At 42.7% G+C, this 23,947-nt stretch overlaps 1 protein-coding gene across 1 annotated transcript; it reads left to right on the forward strand.

The window, feature by feature from the left end:
- Positions 1 to 850: 850 nt before the first annotated feature.
- DUSP11 (dual specificity phosphatase 11) lies at positions 851 to 23,248 on the forward strand. Its single transcript, XM_056124164.1, has 9 exons — positions 851 to 1,039; positions 2,402 to 2,477; positions 13,531 to 13,662; positions 15,017 to 15,140; positions 18,234 to 18,294; positions 19,765 to 19,811; positions 20,297 to 20,372; positions 20,572 to 20,757; positions 22,644 to 23,248. Exons 1-9 carry the CDS (start codon positions 939 to 941, stop codon positions 22,837 to 22,839), a joined length of 999 nt encoding a protein of 332 aa, XP_055980139.1. The 5' UTR covers positions 851 to 938; the 3' UTR covers positions 22,840 to 23,248.
- Positions 23,249 to 23,947: the final 699 nt, after the last annotated feature.

Below are 23,947 nucleotides of genomic sequence, written 5' to 3' on the forward strand. Positions count from 1 at the left end.
TCCTTATTTCCAACAATTCTGCTCTTCTCGGCATTTATATGTAGCTGCAGACAGTGCAGCCTGTCTGCAACAGAAAAGAAAAAGGAAAAAATGCAAACAGCCTGAAAAACAACTAAAAGTTCATCAATATTTAGGATGTTTATATAAATTATACTTATCATTCACAGAGCACTATAAATCAATTTATAAAATAGCCACAGCCATGCTGAGACCACTCTCCACACGCTAGGACAAGCCTCACGCATGAAGGAACCGGCAGAGGAACCCAGGTGTATGGGACCAGGGGCTGAGATCTCCAAGCCTGCTCAGTTTGGGGCTACACTAGCACCGTGACAGAAATGCGTGGAGCTGTTGCTGGCGCTGGCTCGAGCAAATCGATGAACAACGGGGTGATAGTGATAAAACACCTGAAAGATGTTCGTACTATAGATTGGGCAAATGAATGTTTAAGATGGGTCATAGACGACCGTGCACAGTAAGCTGCTTGTTCAGAACATGTTCCTATATAAACATGTGCAAACATAAACAATATATGCTCCAAAATGTGCAAGTGTAAACCATCTGCAAGAACTTGGAAAATATCTTTAAGAACTCAAGAATTTCTGGGGCAGTGGGGCTTTTTATAATGGAGCTTGCAGTTTTGAAGTCTCAGCCGAGGGGCGAGAATCCTTCCACCCGCGGTTCCCGGTCGCCGACTCCGGAGGGGGAAGGTCGCCACCCACCAGAGGCGCGTTGACGGATTCGCGTTCTCCGCCCCGCCCCCGCCCCGCCCCGCCGCGGTGACGTCATCCGGGCCGGCGACGGCGCGTGCGCGGTGGCCGGGCGCCGGGAGGAGGGCTCGCCCGGCTCTTCCGGCCTGGGAGCGGTGGCCCTCGGGGAGCGCCGGACTGGCTGCTCGGGCGCTCTTGGCCTCGGGTGGGCGGCATCTCGGGGCCCCCATGAGCCATTGGCATCCTTCCCGCGGCGGCTGGGGTCAGGGGCACGGCTTTGCGGGACGTTCCCGGGCTAAAAAGAAGGGCGGAAACCACGTCCCCGAGAGGTAACCCGAGAGGGAGTCCGGAGCGCTCGCGCTCTGCGGACGTCACTGCGGCCCCCGCGCGGGGTCCCGGTCCGGGAGGCGTCGGCCGTGCCCCAGGGCGACCCCGGGGGACGGCCCGCTGCCGGGGCTGGGGTGGGGTGGGGTGGAGGGGCTGATTTGCACCCCCGGGAAGCGGGACCCCCGTCCCCCCTCCTTTTCCCCATCCCCTGGTCAGGTGCAAGACTGCTGGCGGGCGGGCACCCCTTCACCCACTCGCCCAGGCTGTGAGCGAGAAGGACCACCTCCCTCTCCCGCACCCCCACCCCGCGAGTCCCGCCCCACGGGGCCCCAAAATCCGAATTTGTAGCCCCAGCAGTTCCTCAAGGGCCTCCGTGGGGGAGATCTTCCTCTTGATTTGCAAACGCTGACTTTGGAGGCGTTCCCCCAGATGAGCAGAGAACTCTTCATTCCTTGAGACCTGTGTGCTTCCTCTTCCTCTTCTTCCCCTCTTGCCTTTTGAATCCTCTTCATTTGCATCCCTTTACAGAACCTCCCTGTTTTGTTGTTGTTTGTTGTTGTTTTGCGATAGGGTTCCCCAAAGGAGTGAGGTTGTTTGGCCACTCTTGTTCCCCTCGTCATTTTTCACCTGGACTTTTTAATAGGTTAAGTTGGGGGGCACTGGGCAGAAGCGCCGTTTTTTTTTTTTTTTGAATAAAGGCCACTTGCCCTGCCCCGTATTAGAAGAAATAACTCCAGTACCTCCTCTGTTTCTCCTGGTCCATCTTGTGCCAGCTTTCTCCCGCAGAGTCTGTGCCACGGGATTTACGGGATTTAACTGCTTAATTGTGACTCCTCTTGCAGAAATCAGCCCAAACGCTGCTTTTCTCTGTGACTCCTGTTCACACTCCGATTTTGGTCAGATCTTTGATAAGAGGTGAATGATTTTTGACGTTCCCTCCTGATACATTTGATGACAGGAGAACTAAGATTAGCTGAAGTCATTTAAACGGAAGCAATTTTAGTCAACGCTAAATGGATTGCTGGTACCGTAGTGTTTCGAATGGGGCTGTTTTCCTGGACTTTAGAGCCACAGAAGTGCAGGCCATCTCCAGTTTTAAGTAGCTTTATTTGTTAAAACCTTTGCATTGTTTTATAACCCTGTATCTGTTTACAAGATAGAGAACCAGGAAGAGGAAACAAACATGTAGGTGAATGCTCTTCATTTTATAAATTAATATGCATTTTATGTACTATAAGTAGGTAAAGGTGAGGTTGAAAAGCGAACACCAAAAAAAAAAAATAAATAATTATCTGTCTGGGCTGTGGTATTCATTTTCAAGGTTCCTGTACTTAAAATTGGCCTAACCAAAATTGTGTTAATAGGTGGAAGGACTATATCCCAGTTGGACAGCGGATGCCTGGAACTCGTTTCATTGCTTTCAAAGTTCCTTTGAAAAAGGTAAGCAAAATTAATTTGATAGCCTTTCAGGAATTTGAATTCATCTTGTAGGCTTTCAACTGTCATTCTTCATTTTTCTTTTTTATAGGAAATTCTTAGTAAAGTACTGTACTAAAATTCATAAGCTACTTCCGTGCTTAATTTTAAGAAAAAATGCAATATTCTATATAAATAATAAAATAATGTAATAATATATGTTTAATATGTAAGTGTTTGGGCATGACTGTTCCGAAACAAAGAAATACTTATACTATGAATGCAAGAACTGCAAAGATAGTCTGATCTTGATTGCATATATTGCCTTAGAGGAGTTGTTTCTGTAATAGTAAACAGTTCTTAATAGCTGTTATTTCCAAATAAAACAACTTATATTTCACTTAGCTGATAAACTGTGACTATCCTTAGAAATTCAATTAGATTTGTGGGGAAAGGGAGAGAGATCTCACTCACATTCAAGATATAAAGAGACGTTGTAAGGGAATAACTAATGCATGATAGCAATAGAAATGAAGAGCGGAACTGGTCCTTGGTAGGAAACTTACCACTGTGGGGACAGGGGAGATAGGTCAGGGGAGGGACCACTATGACAGTGATAGAAGTGACCACTCTGGACCAGGACTAGGTGCTGAAAGGAGACAAAATGATACTCTATCAGTAACAGTATTGTAGATACCATGCCTAATAGGGAAGAGAAAAAGACAAAAGTACCTGCCTCAGAGGCCAGCTGAGAGGCGAAAGGAAAGCTGGGGATACTGGTGGAGGAAAATAAACATATCATCCTCATTTGGTGTATAAATACTTAATGAATCTTTGTTGAATTATGAAATTTGTTCTGTGTTCCCCTCCTTTGTCTGATCATTCTCAAGTCTGTGCTCTATGGCTTCTAAAGTAGATTCCCAAAGTTCCACAGAGTCCCAGTTCAACCTTAAAGTAGTACATCAGTAAGCGAGAAGATAGGAAAACTTTAGTGTACCCTGTCCAGTCACAAATCTTCACTGTGTGATGTTATTTTGAAAAAGCCTCTTCTTTTTCTCATGCTTGTTACTTAGTGTTGGGATTGCTTAAGGATTTGCAACGCTCTGTAACCACTCTTCCCTCACTATGCAGTACTTAGCATTAGGGAAATGAATTACTCTAGTGTTGCAATGAAATTAGCGTTTTTTTCTGGGTGTTTTAATGAAGTCCCCCATAGAAGAGAAGCCGTTAGGCTTGGAATGCAGTAGAGCACTTGCTTGCCTTGCATGCATGAGGTCCTCAGTTTGATCCCCGGCACTGCAAAAATAAAATTTTAAATATATTCCTTAGTGCTTAACAGTGTTTTCTCAAGCATACTGCAGTAGAGTGGGCTGGAGCGATAGCACAGCGGGTAGGGCCTTTGCCTTGCATGCGGCCGACCCAGGTTCAATTCCTTCACCCCTCTTGGGGAGCCCGGCAAGCTATCAAGAGTATCTCGCCCACACAGCAAAGCCTGGCAAGCTCCCTGTAACATGTTCGATATGCCAAAAACTGTAACAAGTCTCATAATTTGTTGTGAGATGTTATTGGTGCCCACTCAAGCAAACTGATGAAGAACGGGAGGACAGTGCTACGGTACAGTGCTACTGCAGTAGAATATGTCAGCCATCAAATGTGTTGCAAAAAATCATGGCATTCAATTATTATTATTTATAATAATAACAGGGTTGATCAAGGAAGAAATCCATGAGGGTTTGTGACCTAGTTCCCTAAGCTTGATTATTGTTCATATTACCATATCATAGAGATGATCATTGATCCCATAGCTCATAGTCTGCAAGAAACTGACTGGAAAAATTGCTTAATTTAATGTTTTGGTGGTGCCCACGAGAAGCCAGGGTCTTTCACCTGCTTGGCATTTGCTCTGCTGCATAGTTGCATCCCCAGCCCTGTGTGTTTTATTTTAATTAACTCTTTAAACATTTTTCAACATTGCATGGAAGAGTTAACATTATAAATCTAAGTTAATTTATAAGTGAATATCATCTCGAATAGGATTTTTTCAGAGTTAGGCTGATTCTAAAACTCATTTAGAAAAAAGAAATTTAAATAGTCATGAAATTTTTGAAAAAGAATCGTGTAAGGAGGTCATCTAGCCCTATCAGCTATATTAGTCCATAGGAGTCTGCCCTAGTTCATAGAACATAGGGCAGGTTTTAGGGTGTGAAACAGTTGTATATGGTATACTCTAAGGTGGAAAAAAATGTCATTCTACTTTGGTCACACCTACTAGATGCATAGTACAAAGAGTGACTCATAATGTAGGTAGTAGATTTTAGTTGATGATGATACGTCAGTATGTAGGATAACATTGCTTTGTCCTTCTTCCACAAGAAACTTAGGTTTATCTGGTTACACCCATCAATCTGGTTACACCCATCACAGTGCTCCTGAAGCACTTCCACTTCCATTGTGTTTATCTCTAAACAGTCTTCCCTATGCTCTCCTTCCCACCCAGTTAATCAGCTTTCCCCTTAATCAGACTTTGTTAATTTATAAGATCAGTTTCCCAGAAATCTATGATTTTATATGTATGAGTGAAATATTGCCTTTCTCCTCTCCTTATGCCTTATGAACATTTTACCTTAAAGTAATGTCTTTTTTGTATAGATACAGGAAGGCCATTAACATCATGCTTTGTAACTTAGGATTTGATTGGCTTTGAATATTATTCACTCCCGGGCATCTGCTTCCTCGACTTAAGTCTCAGTTGCCCTTAGTTCCTAACACCCTAAAAGCAGGGTCCCAACGAGGGACTGAATGGACCCAGGGCAAGCGGTGAGCTACCCTGGCAGCGAAATGGGCCAGGCCAAAGTGCCACGATTCTTAACTATAAGTTAAGAGTTTGATCATAGACAAATGCTGTCATGATCCAAAGGTAACGACGAGACTAGGATCCTGCTAGGGGTGGGAAAGACTATCTGGCCTGAGCACTGTAGTCTGAGATCGAGATGGCCCTAGGAGAGCAATTCTATAAGTTTAAGATATTTCTTACTGTATCCGTACAAAATGATTTATATTATATATTCTCATATGCTTGTCGGACAAGGAGAGGAGAGGCACACCCATGGGATTCTGCTCTAGGGTGGGTCCTCCTGCTGAGAAAGGATCTGTCCTAGGAGTGGCCTTCCCTGAGGCTAAGATTTCTACCCCTATTGATTTCTACCCCTATTGATTTCTACCCCTATTGATTGTGACTGCACCTATGTGTAATTGTTTTCCCAATTCCTCTTGGAGAGAAATATAATGGGACTGTAGATTGGACAGAGGGGAGCAGAGAGGAGAGACAAGAGCAGAGACAGAAACAGAGGGGAACAGAGACAGAAGGAGAGAGGGAGCAGAGACAGAAGCAGAGACAGACAAGAGAGACTGGTGTAGATGAAGAGAGGAATGGAATAAACTGCGACTAATACCTGCCAGCCTGGCCCTCGTTTCCTTCCTCTGCCTGACCATCGCCATCAACCTCTCCAGGGTGGGAGAAGGGGAGACTACCAAACGCGGGCTGCAGGAGAGATAGAGCCACGGCCGCTTTGGGTGCCGTGCCCCCTATTTGTGTGAGTTTACACATCAGTATTTGTTTATTGATTGTAGCAAATAAACCACACTGGTGTCAAATGTTGGTAGAGAAAGCGGGGTTTGGTGAGAGAGGGTGCAAGTGGGACTACTCTACTTTTCTCTTGGTTTTCCTGAGCACCTAGTCTAATTATTATTGTTGTTGTTGTTGTTGTTGTTATTATTGAAGCAAGGTAGCTTTTATTGAATGATACTTGCTTAAAAAGATGTGAGAGTTGGGGCCTGACCGAGTGTACAATGAGTAAGGCATTTGCCTTGCATGTGGCCAACCAGATTCAATTTCTGACACCCCCATATGGCCCCTCAAGCCTGCCAGGAAAGATCCCTGAGTTCAGAACCCTGAGCAGTGCCCGGTGTGGCCCAGCACCAGCCACCTGCCCCCCTGCAAAAAGAAAAAAACAAACAAACACCACCAAATCTATGTGAGGAGTGAGAGAGGGGGGAAATGTGTTCACGAGTGAAATAAGCAAGCAAAGAGACAAGCAAGTGAGGTACAATTCAGGGCAGAATACATGCTTGTAGAGCATACATATACACACATGTGTGTGCTTGTGTGAGTGGGTCTTTGAGTCTTTTTGAGGGATGGGGATATCCAATTACTTTCTTTGAAGGATTGGTGCAAACACAACTTACAGGAAAAGTAATGGTAAACCCAGTATTTAAGGCTTAGCTCTCATTGTCATGTGTCCCAGTCTGCTAATCAGAGACATTTTGGGCCCCTGTATAATCCCCAGACTGCTGCTGCAGCCCCCACCACCACCACCCAAGTTTGGTGGTCTTGAACTGCTTGCCCAGCCAGGGTGGCCTATGCCATGGGGCAGACAGAGGAGGAAATGAGGGCCAAGCCAGTTGGTTGATCAGTTGTCAGTTGTTCCATTCTCCCCACATGCCTGTTCAAGTCTCTCTGAGCCCCCCATTCTAGTCTCACACTGCCCCACATTCCTGTCTCCTCCTGTTTCTCCTGGTTATCTCTCTGTGCTCCATCTTGCTGCCCTGCTCTCTGTCTCCTCCCAACTCCCAACTCTGGGCAGAGGCTACACCCAGTGGTAGCAAAATCAGCATAAGAAACCCCTTCCTGACAGTCCATCGAGCTCCAGGTCAGAAACACCACCTAGGAGTGTTCCTCTTCTCCTTAGTTCCAATAACTTAATTAACATCTTAATTCTACTTCTTAATATTAGTTATTTTTGTATGGACACAGTAAGAGATACATTGAGCTTGTAGGGTGGCTCTCCCCGGAACATCTTGCCAGACTTAAACTACAGTGCTCAGGCCAGATTAATCTTTCCTAACCCTAGCAGGGTCTGAATCTAGTTACTACTTTTTGAATCATGACAGAATTTGTCCATGACCATGTTCTTATCTTATAGTTAAGCATTATGGCACTTTGGCCAGGCTCATTTCGATGCCATGGTAGCACATAGCTCACTGCTTGCCCTGGGTCCATCCAGTCCCTCGTCAGGACCCTGCTTTTGGGGTGTTAGGAAGTAAGGGCAACTGAGGCTTAAGTCGAGAGAACAGATGCCAAGGAGGTAAATATCATTGAGAGTCAGTTAACTCCCAAGTTATAAAAGCATAGCATTAACTGTCTTCTTGTATCCATACAAAAAGGACATTGTGGGGAGCAGCAAGCGAGCAAGGAGAGCGTTGGGCACGTCGGGTCCGTGACGGGCCCCACAGGGCTCGGGCCCTGGGCCGGGGGCGAGCTGTGGGGGGGCCGGGGATGAGGGAAGGTGGCAGAGCGGCGAGGGGCTGCGGAGAGGTGGACTGAGTCGGGCCGCGCCCCTCGCTGGCCGATTCCGGCTGCTGCCGAAGGCCCGGCCAGTCCACAGAGATCCCCGAGGTCCACCGAGGCCCATCGAGGCCCGCCAAGGCCCCCGAGCCCCACCGAGGCCTACTTAGGCCCACCCAGGCCCACGGAGGACCCGTCTTTGAGCCCTGAAGCCGCGCAGATCCGGGCCAGTCCCAGCCCGACCGACCGACCCGGCCCGCAAGGGGCCCGCAAGGTGAGCGGCACCGCCCGGAGCCCGCAGCCCGGCCCGCCCGGCCGCCCTCCGCCCGCTGACTCGACGCTCGCCGAGAAGATGTTGCTGACCTACGCGCCAAGTGCCCGACGCCGATCGGGAAGACACTCCCGTCCCAGCCGCCAGCGAAGGCCCGTGTACATAATATGATGAAGCTGCTCTCAACTTCGCCCCACCCTTTTTGGTAGAAAACGGAAAAAGAAAAAAAAGAGCCGCGTGCTGTATCTGTAGGCCTGGTGTGAAAGGAGAGACGTGTGCAGACCCACTGGCTCTGGCGGAACCACAAGCCTCGAGGACGTCTTCTGGAACGGGCTTTCTGGGAGGGGATGGGCACCATCTCGGAAGCGAGGCCCGGAGACGCCCCGGCCCCTTTGTCTGCCCACGAGAGGAGGACGGGGAGCGGAGGCCTGCTGGAGGAGGAAGGCCAGAGGACGTTTTTCTGCAATGACCGTTGCTTTGTGTCCCTTTTGTTCCCCACGGTTGCGTGTCCGATTGGCAATGTTGAGTACTTTTCCGAACTAGCTCATCTTCCAGATGCTCCAAAGTGCCTGACGTTTGTTCGAAGTAGTGGCTGCAAACAGGCTTTGTAAATTTTAAAGAAAGTCTCCTATGGGGAAGGCGGGGAGGTGGCAAAGCGCCTTGGGAGCCGGGAACTGGGCGGGGGAGGGGCGGGAGGGGAGGGACAAAGAGCTCCTTGCCAGTGTGGTCGAAGTGAGTCCGGGTGATTGTGTTCGCTTTCTTTGGTTTCCCGTTGCTGTATATAGAGTATATATGGGACAGTGAGTGTGAAGCTAGTCGCATCTAATCTTTGTAGATTTTAACAGTGTATAGCCAAGAGTGTGTGTACATTTTTCTGCAAAATTTTAGGGGAAAGAGTGTCTTTTGAAATATGAGCATTGGGAGTTGGAAGAGGGAGGGGTGGGGGAATGGTGGCGTTAGGCCAGAATGTTCACATTTCCAAGACGCCCAGATTCGGTTACATGTGTGCAGTTGGTTCAAAACTGCTGTGTATATAGTGGACAGATTTAAGTCCTGTTTGAAACATCTAGTCCGTCTAGATGTCTAGAAGTGCCCAATGTATGTTAAATGTAGAGGTAGTGAAACGCCACGCTTGTAAATGCCATTTTTACTCAAACTGGTGGGAAATACTGTCCTGGGAGTGGGGCCATTCAGTCACCTCTGTGCACAGTGTGCTTGCCTGCTAAGTGCTTTGAGGAGGTGGGAGGGAAAGGTTTGCAAAAGGCGATGTGCTAGTGTTTGTGTGCATAGAGAGACATTTTTGAAGACAATCATTTTTGTTACACGCATTTTCTTTTGCTCTGTTTATAAGGGGCAGAACTTTGGCAACATCTAGTCACTAGCTCAAAATAATCCTCAAAGTGGGCAATACTGCGGCCAAGGGGCCACTGGGAGGGAGGGGGAGGGGCAACAGTAGCCTTAACGTGCAGTTGGGGGGTGCGGGGTGGGTCCTTTGTTTCCCAGAGGGGGCTCAGTGATTTTTTTCCCCCTGAAAAGGTGGTGGTAGGCCAAATTAAGTTTGGGGACCTCTGCTTTGGATTTTAAAAGTTGCCAGTGTATGGCAAAGGAGTAAAATTAGCACCTTTAAATCTGTTGACTGTTACAGGAAGATTTTCTACAAAAGACTTGGGTATAAATTAGTTCTCCAAACATACATTCCTGTACTTGTCCATGAAGTTGGGTTGGAGGGAATAAGGGAAAAGTTAAGGCCAGAATGGTCATATTTAGAAGATACCTCAAAATAGAACTTTTTTTTATGGGTGCAGTTTGCTTTAATAGTGCTGTGTCCATTGTGGAAAAGTTCTTAAATGAAATGCCTTGTCTTTCTCTATACCTAGCTAGGTGCTGAATCTAGTTAAAAGTAGCATAGTGCTTCTTGTAAATAAAAAGTGGGTGGGAAATAGCCTTAGAAATGCAATCTTTGAACCACCTCTTCAAACAGTGAACTTGCTGGGTTGAGGGAGGTGGAGGGGAACAAAATGCTCAGTAGAAAATTTCTGCTTATTTTCAGCTTACCCGCTGCTCTAGTATGTTACGTTGTATTTCATCTATAACTTTACTGTATATACATATATATATATGCATACTGGACAAATGAGTCCTGATTTTTAAATACTTAATCTCCAGATATTAAAGAGGTTGCCAATGTATGACAAAAGTAGAGTTAGTAAACCAGCACCTTTGTAACTTGGTGTGAAAATTCATCAGAAGCTGCCTTCAAGAAAACACCTTCAAAAAGAAAGAAAAGGACCTTTTAGGGAATGAAATTGTGCTTACCCTCACCAGGGGTTGGTGGTGGAGAGGAAGAATTGGAGGAAATGCAGGGCTCTAGACCACAGTGAAGAGGCTTTGAGATACAACCGTTGTTACATGTGTGTGGTTTATTCAACACTACTATGTATATAGTGGACAAACTAAGTACTTATTTGAAACATCTAGTCTCTCTAGATGTTTAGAAGTGCACAAAGTATGTTAAAAGTAGAGGTAGTGAAATTAACACATTTTGTAGGTAGTTTTTTGTTAAAATACGTTAGGGTAGTCTTTTGGAAATGGTATGACCAGAATGATCCACCTGCTTCTGAACAGTTTCACTTGTACTGCTTCAGAGAAGGAGGAGGGAAGCATAGGGCTTTTAGACGCGAATGTTTTTAGTTAGGCAAGATTAGCCATTGTCCCTTATGTCTGTCTTTTGCTTTATTTAGCTGTGTATATATTGTATAGAAAGGACAAATGTCCTAATTGCAAACATCTAGTCTTTCTAGATGTTAAAGAGGTTTCCAGTGTAAAAGTAGAATTAATAAACAAGTCCAGGGGCTGGAGCAATAGCACAGCGGGTAGGGCATTTGCCTTGCCTTGCACGTGGCGGACCCGGGTTTGATTCCCAGGTTCGATTCCCAGCATCCCATATGGTCCCCCGAGCACTGCCAGGAGTAATTCCTGAGTTCCTGAGTGCATGAGCCAGGAGTAACTCCTGTGCATTGCTGGGTGTGACCCAAAAAGCAAAAAAAAAAAAAAAAGAAGAAGAAGAAGTCACTTGTGTACACCTTGTTGAAATTCTTAGGAAAGGCTTCTGAAAACAGTTTGAGGGAGTAAAACTGTTAATACTGACTTGAGAGTCGTTTTGCCAACCCAGTCTGTCCGCTGGGTTGATAGGGATGAGAAGAGGCACGGTTCTAGGCTAGCGGAGCTGGAGAAACAGCACAACAGGTTGGTGCTTGCCTTGCATGTGGCCAACTGGGTTTGATTTCCCCCCTACCTCCTAGCCCACCAGGCGTGATTGCTGAGTGCAGAGCCAAGAGGAAGCCCTGCGCACAGCCAGGTGTGGTCCAACCCCCACCCCCCAAAAAAATTAAAAATCTTTTTTAAAAAATCCTAGACTAGGAAGTTTTTATGTAGAAGGCACTCAGATTGTAGTGGACAAAGGGCAAAACAAGTCCTGTTTGGAACATTTAATCATAGGTGTTTAAAAGTGTACATCATTGAGAGAAAGAAAAGAACACTTTTAAAAAGAATTTATAGGAATGGTTGTATCTGGGGAAGGAACTAGTGAAGGGAATGCTGACTGTTGGGGAGGGGTTTGCAGGGAAGGGTTCTGAACCCATGAATCTTATAGGCACGTTCACATTATTATCTTTTGTTTTATATATGCATTTTAGTTAACATGGCTATAAAATAAGTCCTAATACCGTATATTTTAAAAAGTAGTATTAGTAAGCAATTCCTATATAATTTTTAGTCTTTAGGAAGGACTGTCTTCTGGGAGTCTAATAATCCACCTCTTGGAGCAAGATGTTCCTGAACTTGGTCACTGAAATGGTGAAGAAAGAAGAGGAAGGGTGAAGGGAAGGGCTCTGATGGTAGCTCAGCTAGAAGACAGTCTAGGCTATAACTGTAGGTCTAGATGTGTAGTTTTGTATACCCATGTTTATTGCGGACAAGGTTCATTGATTACTTTGCAGCATCTAAGCTTTTAGATGTCCTGAGGTGACAGTGAATGATAAAAAGTAGAACTTAGTGAATTAACCCAATTTGTATGTATCCATTGTAACTGATAGGGAGCTTCTTGGACATAACCTTGTTGAACCATCTCTAAGTAATAAAACATCAAGTCTCGTTTCTGCGGTTGGCAGCACAGGTGAGAATGACGTGCAGGTGAAGGAACTGTTCTGGTCACAATGGATGTCACTGGTTGGCTTGATGGGTCTCTGGCTGCGTGCAGGAACACAGTGTGGGTACTTCATTAGCACGAGGCTTCCTTACTAACATTTTACTAGAATGATTGGATAATTGTCTTAGAAGCTTATACTTTGTAATTGGGTTGCTTTATCTCACTTTCACTTGAACATTACAGGGAATGAAGTATTTGAATTGGAACTATGCCAATAATCTTTTTGCTTTTTAAGAAATTTTCATTGCCAAGAAAGGCTGGATTAAATTTTTTCCTTCCAAAAAAAAAATCAAAAAGGACATTGTTCTGAATTAACTATGCAAAGGACTTGAGAGAGATGGTGTTGATGGTGGTCTTCAAGTCCTTGTGGTTGTTCCAGCACATCTGACAGGGGGACTTGGTTATGTGGCAGCAGCTGAAGAAATGCTAGGTGACTGAGCTAGAGTGGCAGTGGTGAGGGCCTGGTGTGCTCCAAATGACCTGAGATGACTGATGGTTCTCTGAGCAACCACATGGAATGAGTGCCAGCTCACTCTAAGCACTGTTGAGGCAGGAAACGGCAGTCACTCTCAGGAAGATTGTCTCAAGCTTTTGCTTTAAATTCTTGTTTACACAGCTCAGAAAGATAGTACAGGAGTTAAGCACTTGCCTTGCATGTGAGCATCCTGGCTTCTATCCCCAGCACCCTATATGGTCCCACGAGCCATTGCCAGGAGTGATCCCTAAACACTGCCAAGTGTTACCTGTCTCTCCCTCCTCCCCTTGAATTACATTAAATTCCTATTTGCAGGCATTCCACTGGAGCTGCAGATAGAGTACTGAAAAAAAATCAATGTGTGGGGCCAGAGCAATCGCACAGTGGTTAATGCATTTGCCTTGCACACAGCCGACCTGGTTTCAATTCCCAGCATCCCGTATGGTCCCCCAAGCACCGCAGGAAGTAATTCTTGAGTGCAGAGCCAGGAGTAACCCCTTTGCATTGCCAGGACCGACCCAAACAAAGCACATAAATAAGTCAGTGTGGCCCATTCCTTCTGGGAGTTTACAGTGTGGTTTAGAGACCAAAACAGAACAAATCGACAAAGAAATATACACATTGAGCTTATTTTCTTCCTTCTAATATCACTGGAGTTAAGGATGGTAATATTGTTCGTAAATTACAGAAGTTTTATTGTAACCATGATAGGGCTTAAAGTAATAGATAATAAAAGACTCTAAGCACACACTCATTCTTCCTTTTTTTCCTCTCTTACAGAGCTTTCAAGAGAAACTTGCTCCAGAAGAACGTTTTTCTCCCTTGGATCTTTTTAACAAAATCCAAGAACAGAATGAAGAACTTGGACTGATTATTGATTTGACATATACTCAGCGCTATTATAAACCAGAGGCAAGTAGACCCTTTAATCTGGAGACATTCTCCTAATAATGATTGTTAACACTTCAACAGTTATGCTAAAATTAAATCTGGTCTTTAATGGGTAATAGATAAAAAGAAAATGGACTCCTTGGTTTCCTTAATTATATATTTCTAATTGCTATGCCAATATGAGGCTGAGACCATGAGTCGGGCTGTTAATATTTTGGCAGGCGGCCTGAAGAGAGAGCACAGAGGTAAAGTATCTTGTAAGAAACCAACCCTGTTTAATCTACAACCTGTGTGATATCCTGAGCACCTCCAGGAGTGTTATCTCTGAGCACAACCACATGTGACCCAGTAGAACCTTTTTTTTTTTTTTTGCCTTTTGGGTCACACCTGGCAATGCTCAGGAGTTACTCCTGGCTCTGCACTCAGGAATTACTCCTGGCGGTGCTCGGGGGACCATATGGGAAGCTTGGGATGGAACCTGGGTAGACCACTTACAAGGCAAATGCACTCCCTGCTATACTATTGCTCTGGCCCCCAGCCCCAGTAGAACTTCTGATATGACCCTAATAATCTTGAGTCATTATTTTTGCTATTTGAATGTCACACAAAAACATTGTAAGCCCATTTAATAAAAACATTTCTTACCCCAGAGCATTTCCCCATGGAGCAGCTTTTTTTTTTCTTCTTTTTTTTTTTTTCAAAAATGATGCTTGCAAAGTACATTCTCTGTCATTGATCTGTATCCCTGGTCCACGAAACTTTTAACAGAAATGGCATTTTGAGATTCAGTTGAAGTGCTAGAAGTTGATATTTGGATGACATTTTTTAATGGTCAAAGCAAGGGCAGTGTTTTTAATATAAAATATAATTGCATCTTGTTTTTAATATAAAATACTTCACAGGTTCATACCAATCCTTGAGAATTAATTCAGAACTATTGAATTTTCACTTGATTGCTTGTCTCCTATCCAAGAAAACCAGCTTTCAGTAGTAACTGATATTTGCTGTCACAATTCAAATCCAAGCTTTTCTATTTACAGCTATTTTAGTCGTAAAAGGAGCTTTATTGACTCCCTTTTTGAATGTAGGACATCAAGAAGAACTAATTATATCATTTTTAATTGTAGCTACCTGTTACTCATTCACAGGAACTTTGATTATAGTTTTGCATGCCTCTTGACTATCTGTTCTGTAGTTGTAATGAAAATCAAATACTATTTCTGATTGAAGCATGTTTCGGAAAAAAAGTATTATCAGAATTATAGTCCTACTAACTAGATTTTATTAGGAGTTCTTGGTTTGTATTCTGGCTTTTATTATTTTTAAGTATTTTCCTTCAAATGAAATACTGTATTTTCATGATTTTCCTTTCTAGGATTTGCCAGAAACTATTCCTTACTTGAAGATTTTTACATTGGGGCATCATGTGCCTGATGATAAAACTATTTCAAAATTCAAACGTGCTGTTAGTGGGTTTTTAAAAGAAAATAAAGACAATGGTGAGTTATGTCTTGTTTCTTTTAACCTACATTCCTTTGTCATGCATTTTGTATGGAGTCGGGGATTTTTACTAGTATGACATGAGGTCTGTTGTGCTTTAAAATGTTGAGGTGGAAATACAAGGTGATACAAACAGAATAGGTTTTTTTGTTTTCTGTGGTCACAAAGTCTCCAGTGGAGACATTACTGGGCCTGCTCGAGCAAAATCAATGAACAAAGGGAGGACAGGACAGGACAGGTGGTCACAAACCATTTTATTTTTAGGTTTGCAATTTGTTTTAATTTTTAATACAAATTTTTATTGATTGAGGTTTTGTGACTTGCAGTACTGTTGTTGATGGTTTCTCATACACACAATTCCAACAGTACATCCATCACCAGTGGACACACCTCCTTCCTCAAAGGCCCAAACACCCCTCCCTTCCAAATCCTCCCCACCACCAATTATGTTCTTGCTTTGATTACAAATAATTTAGTTCAGAAAGTGATTTTGTTAAGAAATATAAACCAGGCCTGCTCTTCAAGCATGTATCTTCCTTAAACACATATCTCATTTGCTTGTCTCTTTACTAGTTTTTTCTACTCTGGAGAGCTGCATGTTCTCTCTTATTTTTTATTTTATTTTTATAAAATAGTTCACAGTATTTGATTACATTTAATATTCCAACACCAGTCCCACCATCATTACATCTTCTCACCAATATATTTCAGATGTTTCCATCCTGAACTCCAACCCCTGCTCCAAAGCAGAACCGAAATAATTTTGTATTATTTGTTATGAATAAACAGCTGAAAGTGCTCCAAAAAAGTTTCCTTAAAGAAAAGTGTGTGAAGATGGTTGCATTTCACCCAGGGGCCAGTAAGGCCTTCTATAAGAGATCACTAACATAGTGTTAAAGGTTGAGCCTTGTGTGCATATACATATATATACACAGTAACAACAAAAATCTCTAATGGAGACGTTACTGGGCCCGCTCGAGCAAAATACATGTATGTATGTAAAAATATATTTTCCTCTAAGATTGGTTGCCTTCTACTTTAAACCCCATCAAATGTGATGTGCTACTCTTGGAATATATGCAGTATGAGGACTGGAGGGAAGAATGTTGAGCTGGGCTGGAAGTAATTGAAGGACATTGGTGGAGAGTGCTGGGCACTTTGGTAGTAGGTGTAGTAGCTGTACATCAGACCACAGGCATTCCATTTTTTAATAAAAAATTTTATTTATTTAAAAATTTGAAACTTTTTTTACCTAGCCTTAGCAGGCACAAATAGATTTACTTCATATTGTTTGTTATAACACAAGGGCAAATGGAATTATCAAAACCTAGATCAGTAAGTCAATTTACTGGGCTGGTTGGTGCTAATTCAACCTTCTGTGAACATTAATGTTATTTTAAACATGTAACCTCAGCTATAATTAAATAAATGCCAACAAGTTAATTTATTTCTTACAATGTTTTTTTAAATGATGGACTAACAAATACTATGAAACAGAAAAGTCTTAGGTTTAGGGATAGAGGCATAGTACAACAAGGCACACACATGCAGCTGGCCCAGATTTGATCCCTGGTACTCCAGTGGTCCCTGAACCCTGCCTGGCGTGACCCCTGAGCAGAGAGTCAGGAAATAGCATCACTGAATGTCACCTGAAAGCCAAAAACAAGACAAAACAAAAACAGTCTTGGGCTTGAACCTTTGTTCTTTTTACCTGTTGTATAATTTACCATCTTTAAGCCTTGCTTTTTCATTGTAAAATAAATTATATATAGTATTTACATGGGTAGTTCTCACGGCATATAAACCTGAGGCCTGTGAGGAGCAGCAAATGAGAGGAACAGAAGTGTCTTGGACAGCAAAAGTAATACTTTTTTGATTATCAGTGTTAAAAGTAAAGATACTATATTTGTTTGACCGAGAAACAAGGCTCATTCTTCTTGTGACCACCTTTTCCCCCTCTCCATTTCTCTTTTCTGTAATTAAATCCAATACTGAGGGGTATGTTCTGTTAAGATAAATCAGCTAGGTGTTAAAAAAGATGAAGTCATGAAATTTACATACAAGTGGTACTACATGGAAAGTATCCTGTTAAGCGAAGTGAGTCAGAAAGAGAGGGATAGACATAGAAAGATTGCATTCATCTGGGGAACATAAAGTAACAAAATAGGAGACTAACACCCAAGAGTGGCCGATATTAGTACCAGGAATTTTACTCCATGGCTTGGAGGCCAGCTACACATGCTAGGGGGAAAGGGAGCTCAGATAGAGAAGGGAGCACCAAATAAAGGGTGTTGGGAGGATCCTCCCAGGATGGGAGAAGCATACTGAAAGTAGACTATAGACCAAACATGATTGCCACTCAGTGCCTCTTTTGCAAACCACAACACCCAAAAGGAGAGAGAGAACAAAAGGGAATGACCTGCCACAGAGGCGGGGTGGGGGGGTGATGGAGGGGGATACTGGGACCCATGGTAGTGGAAAATGGGCACTGGTGGAGGGATGGGTATTTGGTCATTGTATAACTGAAACCCAAGCACAAAAATTTGTAAGTCTACAACTGTACCTCATGGTGTTTCACTAATAAAAATTTTACAAGAAAGAAAGAAGAAAGAAAGAAAGAAAGAAAGAAAGAAAGAAAGAAAGAAAGAAGAGATAAATCAGCTAGGGCTGGAGAGACAGGGGATCAGATTTTTGCTTTGCATGCAGCCAACCCAAATTTTATCACTAGCACAGTCAAGAGTGAACAAAGTGCCTGGAGTAGCCCTTGAGAATTGCCGGGTGTGTCCCAACTTCTTCATTCCCGCCCCGCCCCCCCAACTACCCCCAAAGGACAAACGGGCTTGTCACAGTACAGTTTTAGTTGTTGTTGCCTCCACAGGCCTGCAGTAGTATACACCGTTACATACTGAGAGCTAGCAGTGATAAATTTTCATTGTAAGAAAGGTAATTCTTTTGCTAATATGTTCCTGAAACACTCAAACCTTACCAGTGTTTTCAGGGTAGTGGAAGTATTGTAACTTATAAATATTACTCTTTAGAAAATTGTGCAACTTTTTGCATGTCTGCTTAAATCTCTGTTCACTGTTTCATAGACAAACTTATTGGTGTTCACTGTACCCATGGTCTAAACAGAACTGGCTACCTCATCTGCAGGTGAGTTGCTGACTCCAAGAAATAGACTATATTTGAGTTGTTTTCTCTTGACAGTTGTAATTTCAGCTACTGCAAACCATGTAGGCAATATTGAAATATATGAGGTAGAAAGCAGTCTCACCCACCACCCAGAGGTTACCTTCATTACTAATTTAAATAGAAAAGTTTAGGGACTGGAGTTACGATACAGCCTTACATGCAGCCGGCTCAGGTTAGACCCTAGGAACATCCCATATGGTTCCCTGAGGACTGCCAGGAATGATTCCTGAATGCGTAGCCAGGAGTAACGCCCCTGAGCAGTGCTGACTGTAGGCCAAAAAAAAAAAAAAAAGAAGGTAGAAAAAAAGTAGAAGAGAGAGAAACAGTAACTCGCATATGGGAAGGAACTTAATGTTAGGACTAAGTTTAGTATACATTTTCAAATTAGAAAATGCAGATATACTAGGAGTAAGCCCTGAGCACTGCCAGGTATACCCCCACCCCCCCAAGATCAAAGAAAATGTAGATGTACAAATATGCATTTCGTCATGTAATAGGTAACATGAGGTACTGTTTCATAATTTAGTTTACGGTGGGTATCATTCTGTGAAAGTATTTAGAGACCTAATTCTTTGTTAAGAACTCTTTGCATTGCGGGGCCAGGGAGATGACACAGATGTCTCAGGAATATGATTTGCATTTACAAGAATTCGGTTTGACTCCCAGAACCACATGTTACTCTCCCCGTCGCCCACCCCCAGCACTCCTGGGTATAGCCATGGTACCTCTTGAGCACAGCATCCATGGACCCTAACATTGAACTGTCAGCCCTGCTGACTGATTATTCCCAGGAGTGAACCCAAGCCCACTGAGCAATTGCTTGGCAGTATTCTTCCCCCCCCCCCCCCCCCCCCGCAGAATCACATTGCATCATTCCTTTGCTTACTGATGTACATAAAGACCAGAAGTTTCTGACATAAAAAGAGTGCAAAACATGGAGACACCTGTCATGCATGCATAGGGCCCTGGGTGCTGCCCACAGCACCACATTCCTGAGTATAACTGGAGCACTGCTTAGAGGACCCAGGGGAAGAAAGAAAAGAATCACACAAGGTATATACAATTAAACTCTGACAGGGACTGAAGAGCATTGTACTGTGAGAGCATGCCGAATATGGAAAATTGTACCTTGTTTTTGTTGATTAGAAAAGATTTCTAGAGATATTTGAGTAGATATTAATCAGATATGCCAATATGCAAAATACCAGTAACAATGATGGGTCTCATTCTCCTAAAAAACCTTGAATATAGCACTTTCTTAAAAATCTCAGGGCTAGGATGAAGGAGATGTTACTGGGGCCTGCTCGAGGCAATCGACGAATAACAGGATGGTCATGATTAATCAGATAGGGACATTTGGGGAGGGAAATTTGGGGCTTCCAGACCTTAGTAAGTATAAATGATTCTTTTTCATTTATGTTGCTTTGTTAGATATTTGATTGATGTAGAAGGCATGAGGCCAGATGATGCAATTGAATGTAAGTATGGGCTTATTACTATTTTTCTCTTCCATAAAACTTTAAGGTAATTTCTATAAATTTATAGAAATTTCTATAAATTTGTCAAGTTAAAAAAAGGTTTGTAATTGGTTTGATTGATTTGATATAATCTTTTGCCAAATAATAATTAGCATAATGGATTTTGATCTGCTTTGAATAGTATTGATCTGTTTTCTCTATGGAAGATACGTTTCTTGCTATTGTTCCTGAGATTTCCAAACGTACTTGGCCCACGTCTTACTTGGCTTACTGCCCTCGTCTCAGAAAATAAAACTACTCAGGGCACTACCTGGAAGTCTGTCTTTTGAGCTAACAAAGTGCCCCCACTCCCATTGTACCCACAGCTCTTACCACCACCAGCACCCTGTCATTTCAATTCTGTGCCTCCACCTACCCTACCCCGGTGGCGGTGTCACCCACTTTGGGAAAGACTAGTTATGTCTAACAGTTCATCCACTACTTAGTATTCAATAGGTGCCGGGGACATTGCTTAGAAAGACAAAACTACATTGAAGACCTTCAGAATGGTCCTATCAGAAAGTAAGTTGCATTCTGTATGTGGTTAGGAAGATATGTTTTTATATTGTTTAATGTTTCTTATTTACTTGTTAGGAAAATCTAAACAAATACAGACGGTGGGAGGATAAGATTGCTACTTTCATGGGCTAATGACTGTGCTTACTAGATTGACCATGAATGTTGGGAAACAGTTAAAATGTGTGGAAATTTTTTCTTTAAGGAATTGGGATTCCAGTGTATCCAGATCAAGAGGTTATGAAAACTCGGCACATATGGCAGAACCAGTTCATACCACGTATAAGTCTCCTAAACAGAGATCCATGTATAACCCACAGCAGGCTTGTGGTTACACAGTACCTACTCCGTATTTCCACAACCACACCCAAGATTTACAGGAGTCAGCAAGGTATTTCTGCTTTCCCTTTTTTGAGGATTGAAGTAGATAATAATTTTATAAGTTAGTTCACGTACATTATGATAATGGTGAAGAATTAACATTTTCATGGTGATCATTGTTAAATCAGGAGGTTCTGTCAGTATTTTGCAGTGTATGACTTTTCGGAAACAATTTGGGAAAAGAAACTAGAAATTTTTCACTGATTAAGAGCTCAGACTAGAACAATTTGATGTGATTACCCAAAAAAGTTATATCTGGTGCTATCTGATTATAGCACAGCAGGTAGGGCGTTTGCCTTGCATGCAGCCGACGCGGATTGAATTCCTCCGTCCCTCTCGGAGAGCCCGGCAAGCTTCCAAGAGTATCCCGCCCGCACAGCAGAGCCTGACAAGCTCCCTGTGGCGTATTCAATATGCCAAAAACAGTAACAACAAGTCTCACAATGGAGACGTTACTGGTGCCCGCTCAAGCAAATCGATTAACAATGGGAGGACAGTGCTACAGTGCTACTCAAAAAGGACCTTCTGTTTTTAGGTTGTTAGTTTTCAGAATAGGTAATGAATGTTGATACCTAAACAGTAAGGATCGAGATTATAGTGGAACTAGTATATTCCATTAGAGAAATTTGGTAAGAATGTTAAGATTAAATTACAGAACTACTCTAATTTGGAAAAATGCTTTAAAAACACTCAGGCCAGAGCAGGTAGGGTGTTTGCCGTGCACAGGGCTGACCTGGGTTCGATCCCCGGCCTCTCATATGGTCCCCCAAGCACAACCAAGAGTTTCTCTTGAGCATTGCCAGGTGTAGCTCCAAAACCAAACAAACCCCCCCCCCATAGTAAAACAGGGAGGCATTTGCTTATTTCTTTGCAAATTAATTTGCATATTTATGTAGCAACAGTTTTCTTTTCTCTGGGGGATAGCACATTTGGCAGTGTTCAGGACTTAGTGCTCAGTGCTCCTGACTCTGCACTCAGCTATCACTACTGGTAGGCTTGGGGGACCATATGGGATTATGAAGATCGAACCTGGGTCAGCCGTGTGTAAGGCAAATGGCCAACCCACTGTACTGTCACTCTGGCCCATAGCAACAGTTTATGATAAGGCAGTCCAGTATAGAGGTTAAGAGTGCAACTGATTTGCTTTTTTGACTCTGCCATTCATCTACTATGAACTATAGGGCAAGATATTTATCCTCCCTGAATTTCTATTTTTATATTTACACACAGTATATCAAATAAAGGGGTAACATCCAAGACACACAAAACATTCAATAAAGCTCAGCAACAATCTCAAAATAATAATCCCATCAAAAATGGGAGAGATGAAAAGACACCTTCCTGAAGAAGACATGTAGATGGCCAGTAGGCATATGAAAAAGTGTTTATCATCAGGGAAATGCAAGTCAAAATGACAGATGTCATCTCACACCAGTGAGAACAACCTATATTAAAAAAGATTAAAATCACCCTTGTTGACAGGGATGCACTATAAAAGGATTCCTCATTCATTGTTGGTAGGAATGTTGTCTTTTTCGACCTCTGTGGAAAAAAAATATGGAGATTACTTTAAAAAAAAAGGAAGAATACCGCTCCCATATGACCCAGGAATTCTACCCTTGGCTCTATCCCCCACCCCAAAACAAAACGATATGTGCACACTTAATGTGTATTAAGTGCAGTAGCCAGAACATTTGGGAAACAACCCAAATGTTCAGTGGCAGCTGCACTGTTGAGGAAGTTGTGAGATACACACATATACATTGCTGCTGCTGTAAGAAAAGATCAAATCAGGTTGGAGAGAGAGTGCAGCAGCAGAAAATAGTAGAACTAAATATGTATTTTATAAAACATTGTATATTTAAAAAAAAAAACTTCTAAATTGTTTTGCTTAAGAAAATGTCCACAGAATCAGAATGTTTACCAAAGAAGCTATCTTCCTCCTCCTGGAGCCCCCGGAGAAGACTATTCACGAAGGAGATACTCGTGGAATATAAAGTCTCATGCCGGTCAAGCAAACCAGAATACGAGGTGGCACCGTAAAGATTACTATGGACTGTCCTACCCAAACTATTGTGAATGGACGGAGTAACAGGACGGACACCGGAAACTCTCTGCCAACAGAATAGGACTAAAGACAGCTGATTTTTATAAGATCAGGTCAAATGATGTTTATAATTTAATTGTTCCCTTATGTGGTCAAACTGAGAAAGAAAAATTATATAATAGTGATTTTTTTATAAAATTATATTGATCTTTATTGGTTACTTACAGTATTGGCAGTCGTGAAGGAAATTGTCATTCCCGTTTAAATTTTTTTGAGAGGAAAATATTTTAGAACTAACATAATAAAGAACATCCCTTGTTAATCATTTTATAAAATTCTTCTTTTTCTGGATATTTTCTTCTGATTAGAATGGTGATAAGAGTGTGTGTATAGAAGTCTTCTGCTTTTTAATTTTGTCCTGTTCCATTATTGAATCATTAAAGGTTTACCCCCCAGAGGTGCCTCAGCGGACCATATATTGACAGGTATCCCACAAGCAAGGCATGAACTCCAGTCATTTAAGTTATTTTTCAAATACAAGATTTTGTTTGTGTTGGTGGTTTGGGATTTGGGCCACACCCAGAGAGGTACTCTTGGGTCAGTGCTTGGATCCCCCTAGTGGTGTGGTTGGGGATGATGCAGTACCAAGTATCCAGCTCTGCACTCCTACATGGAAAGCATTCTCTCGCCTTGTAAACTAATCTTCCCTAGCTGTACATTGTTTCTTAGGAGGAGTTGTAGGTGTTCTTTATATAATCTGAATAGCAGTCTTTGTCAGAATGAGCACAGCCAGGTTTGACCTGCAACACTGCCCCACTACCACCAAAATAAATAATAAAATGTAAAGAAGGACAACAGTTGTTGGGTAACATTGGTCCTGTCCTTTCTTCTCCGCCACAAGTTTAGATTTACTAACACCCATCACAATGCTCCCAAAGCACTCCCACTCGTCTTTAACTTCTCCTTTGTGCTCTGCTTCCCATTAATTGCTCATTTCCCCTAATCAGAACCTGTGACTTATAAAGTAAGATTCTTCAGAGATATCTGAACTTTGTATTTATTGGTGAAATATTAATTTTCTCTTTCCTTATGTCCTTTGCAGTTTACTTTTTGTAGTGACATAGGAAGACAGTTGATACTGTGCTCTTGTTAC

The sequence above is a fragment of the Sorex fumeus genome, unplaced genomic scaffold (assembly GCF_029834395.1).
Source record: "Sorex fumeus unplaced genomic scaffold, SorFum_2.1 ptg000006l, whole genome shotgun sequence".
NCBI lineage: Eukaryota > Metazoa > Chordata > Mammalia > Eulipotyphla > Soricidae > Sorex > Sorex fumeus.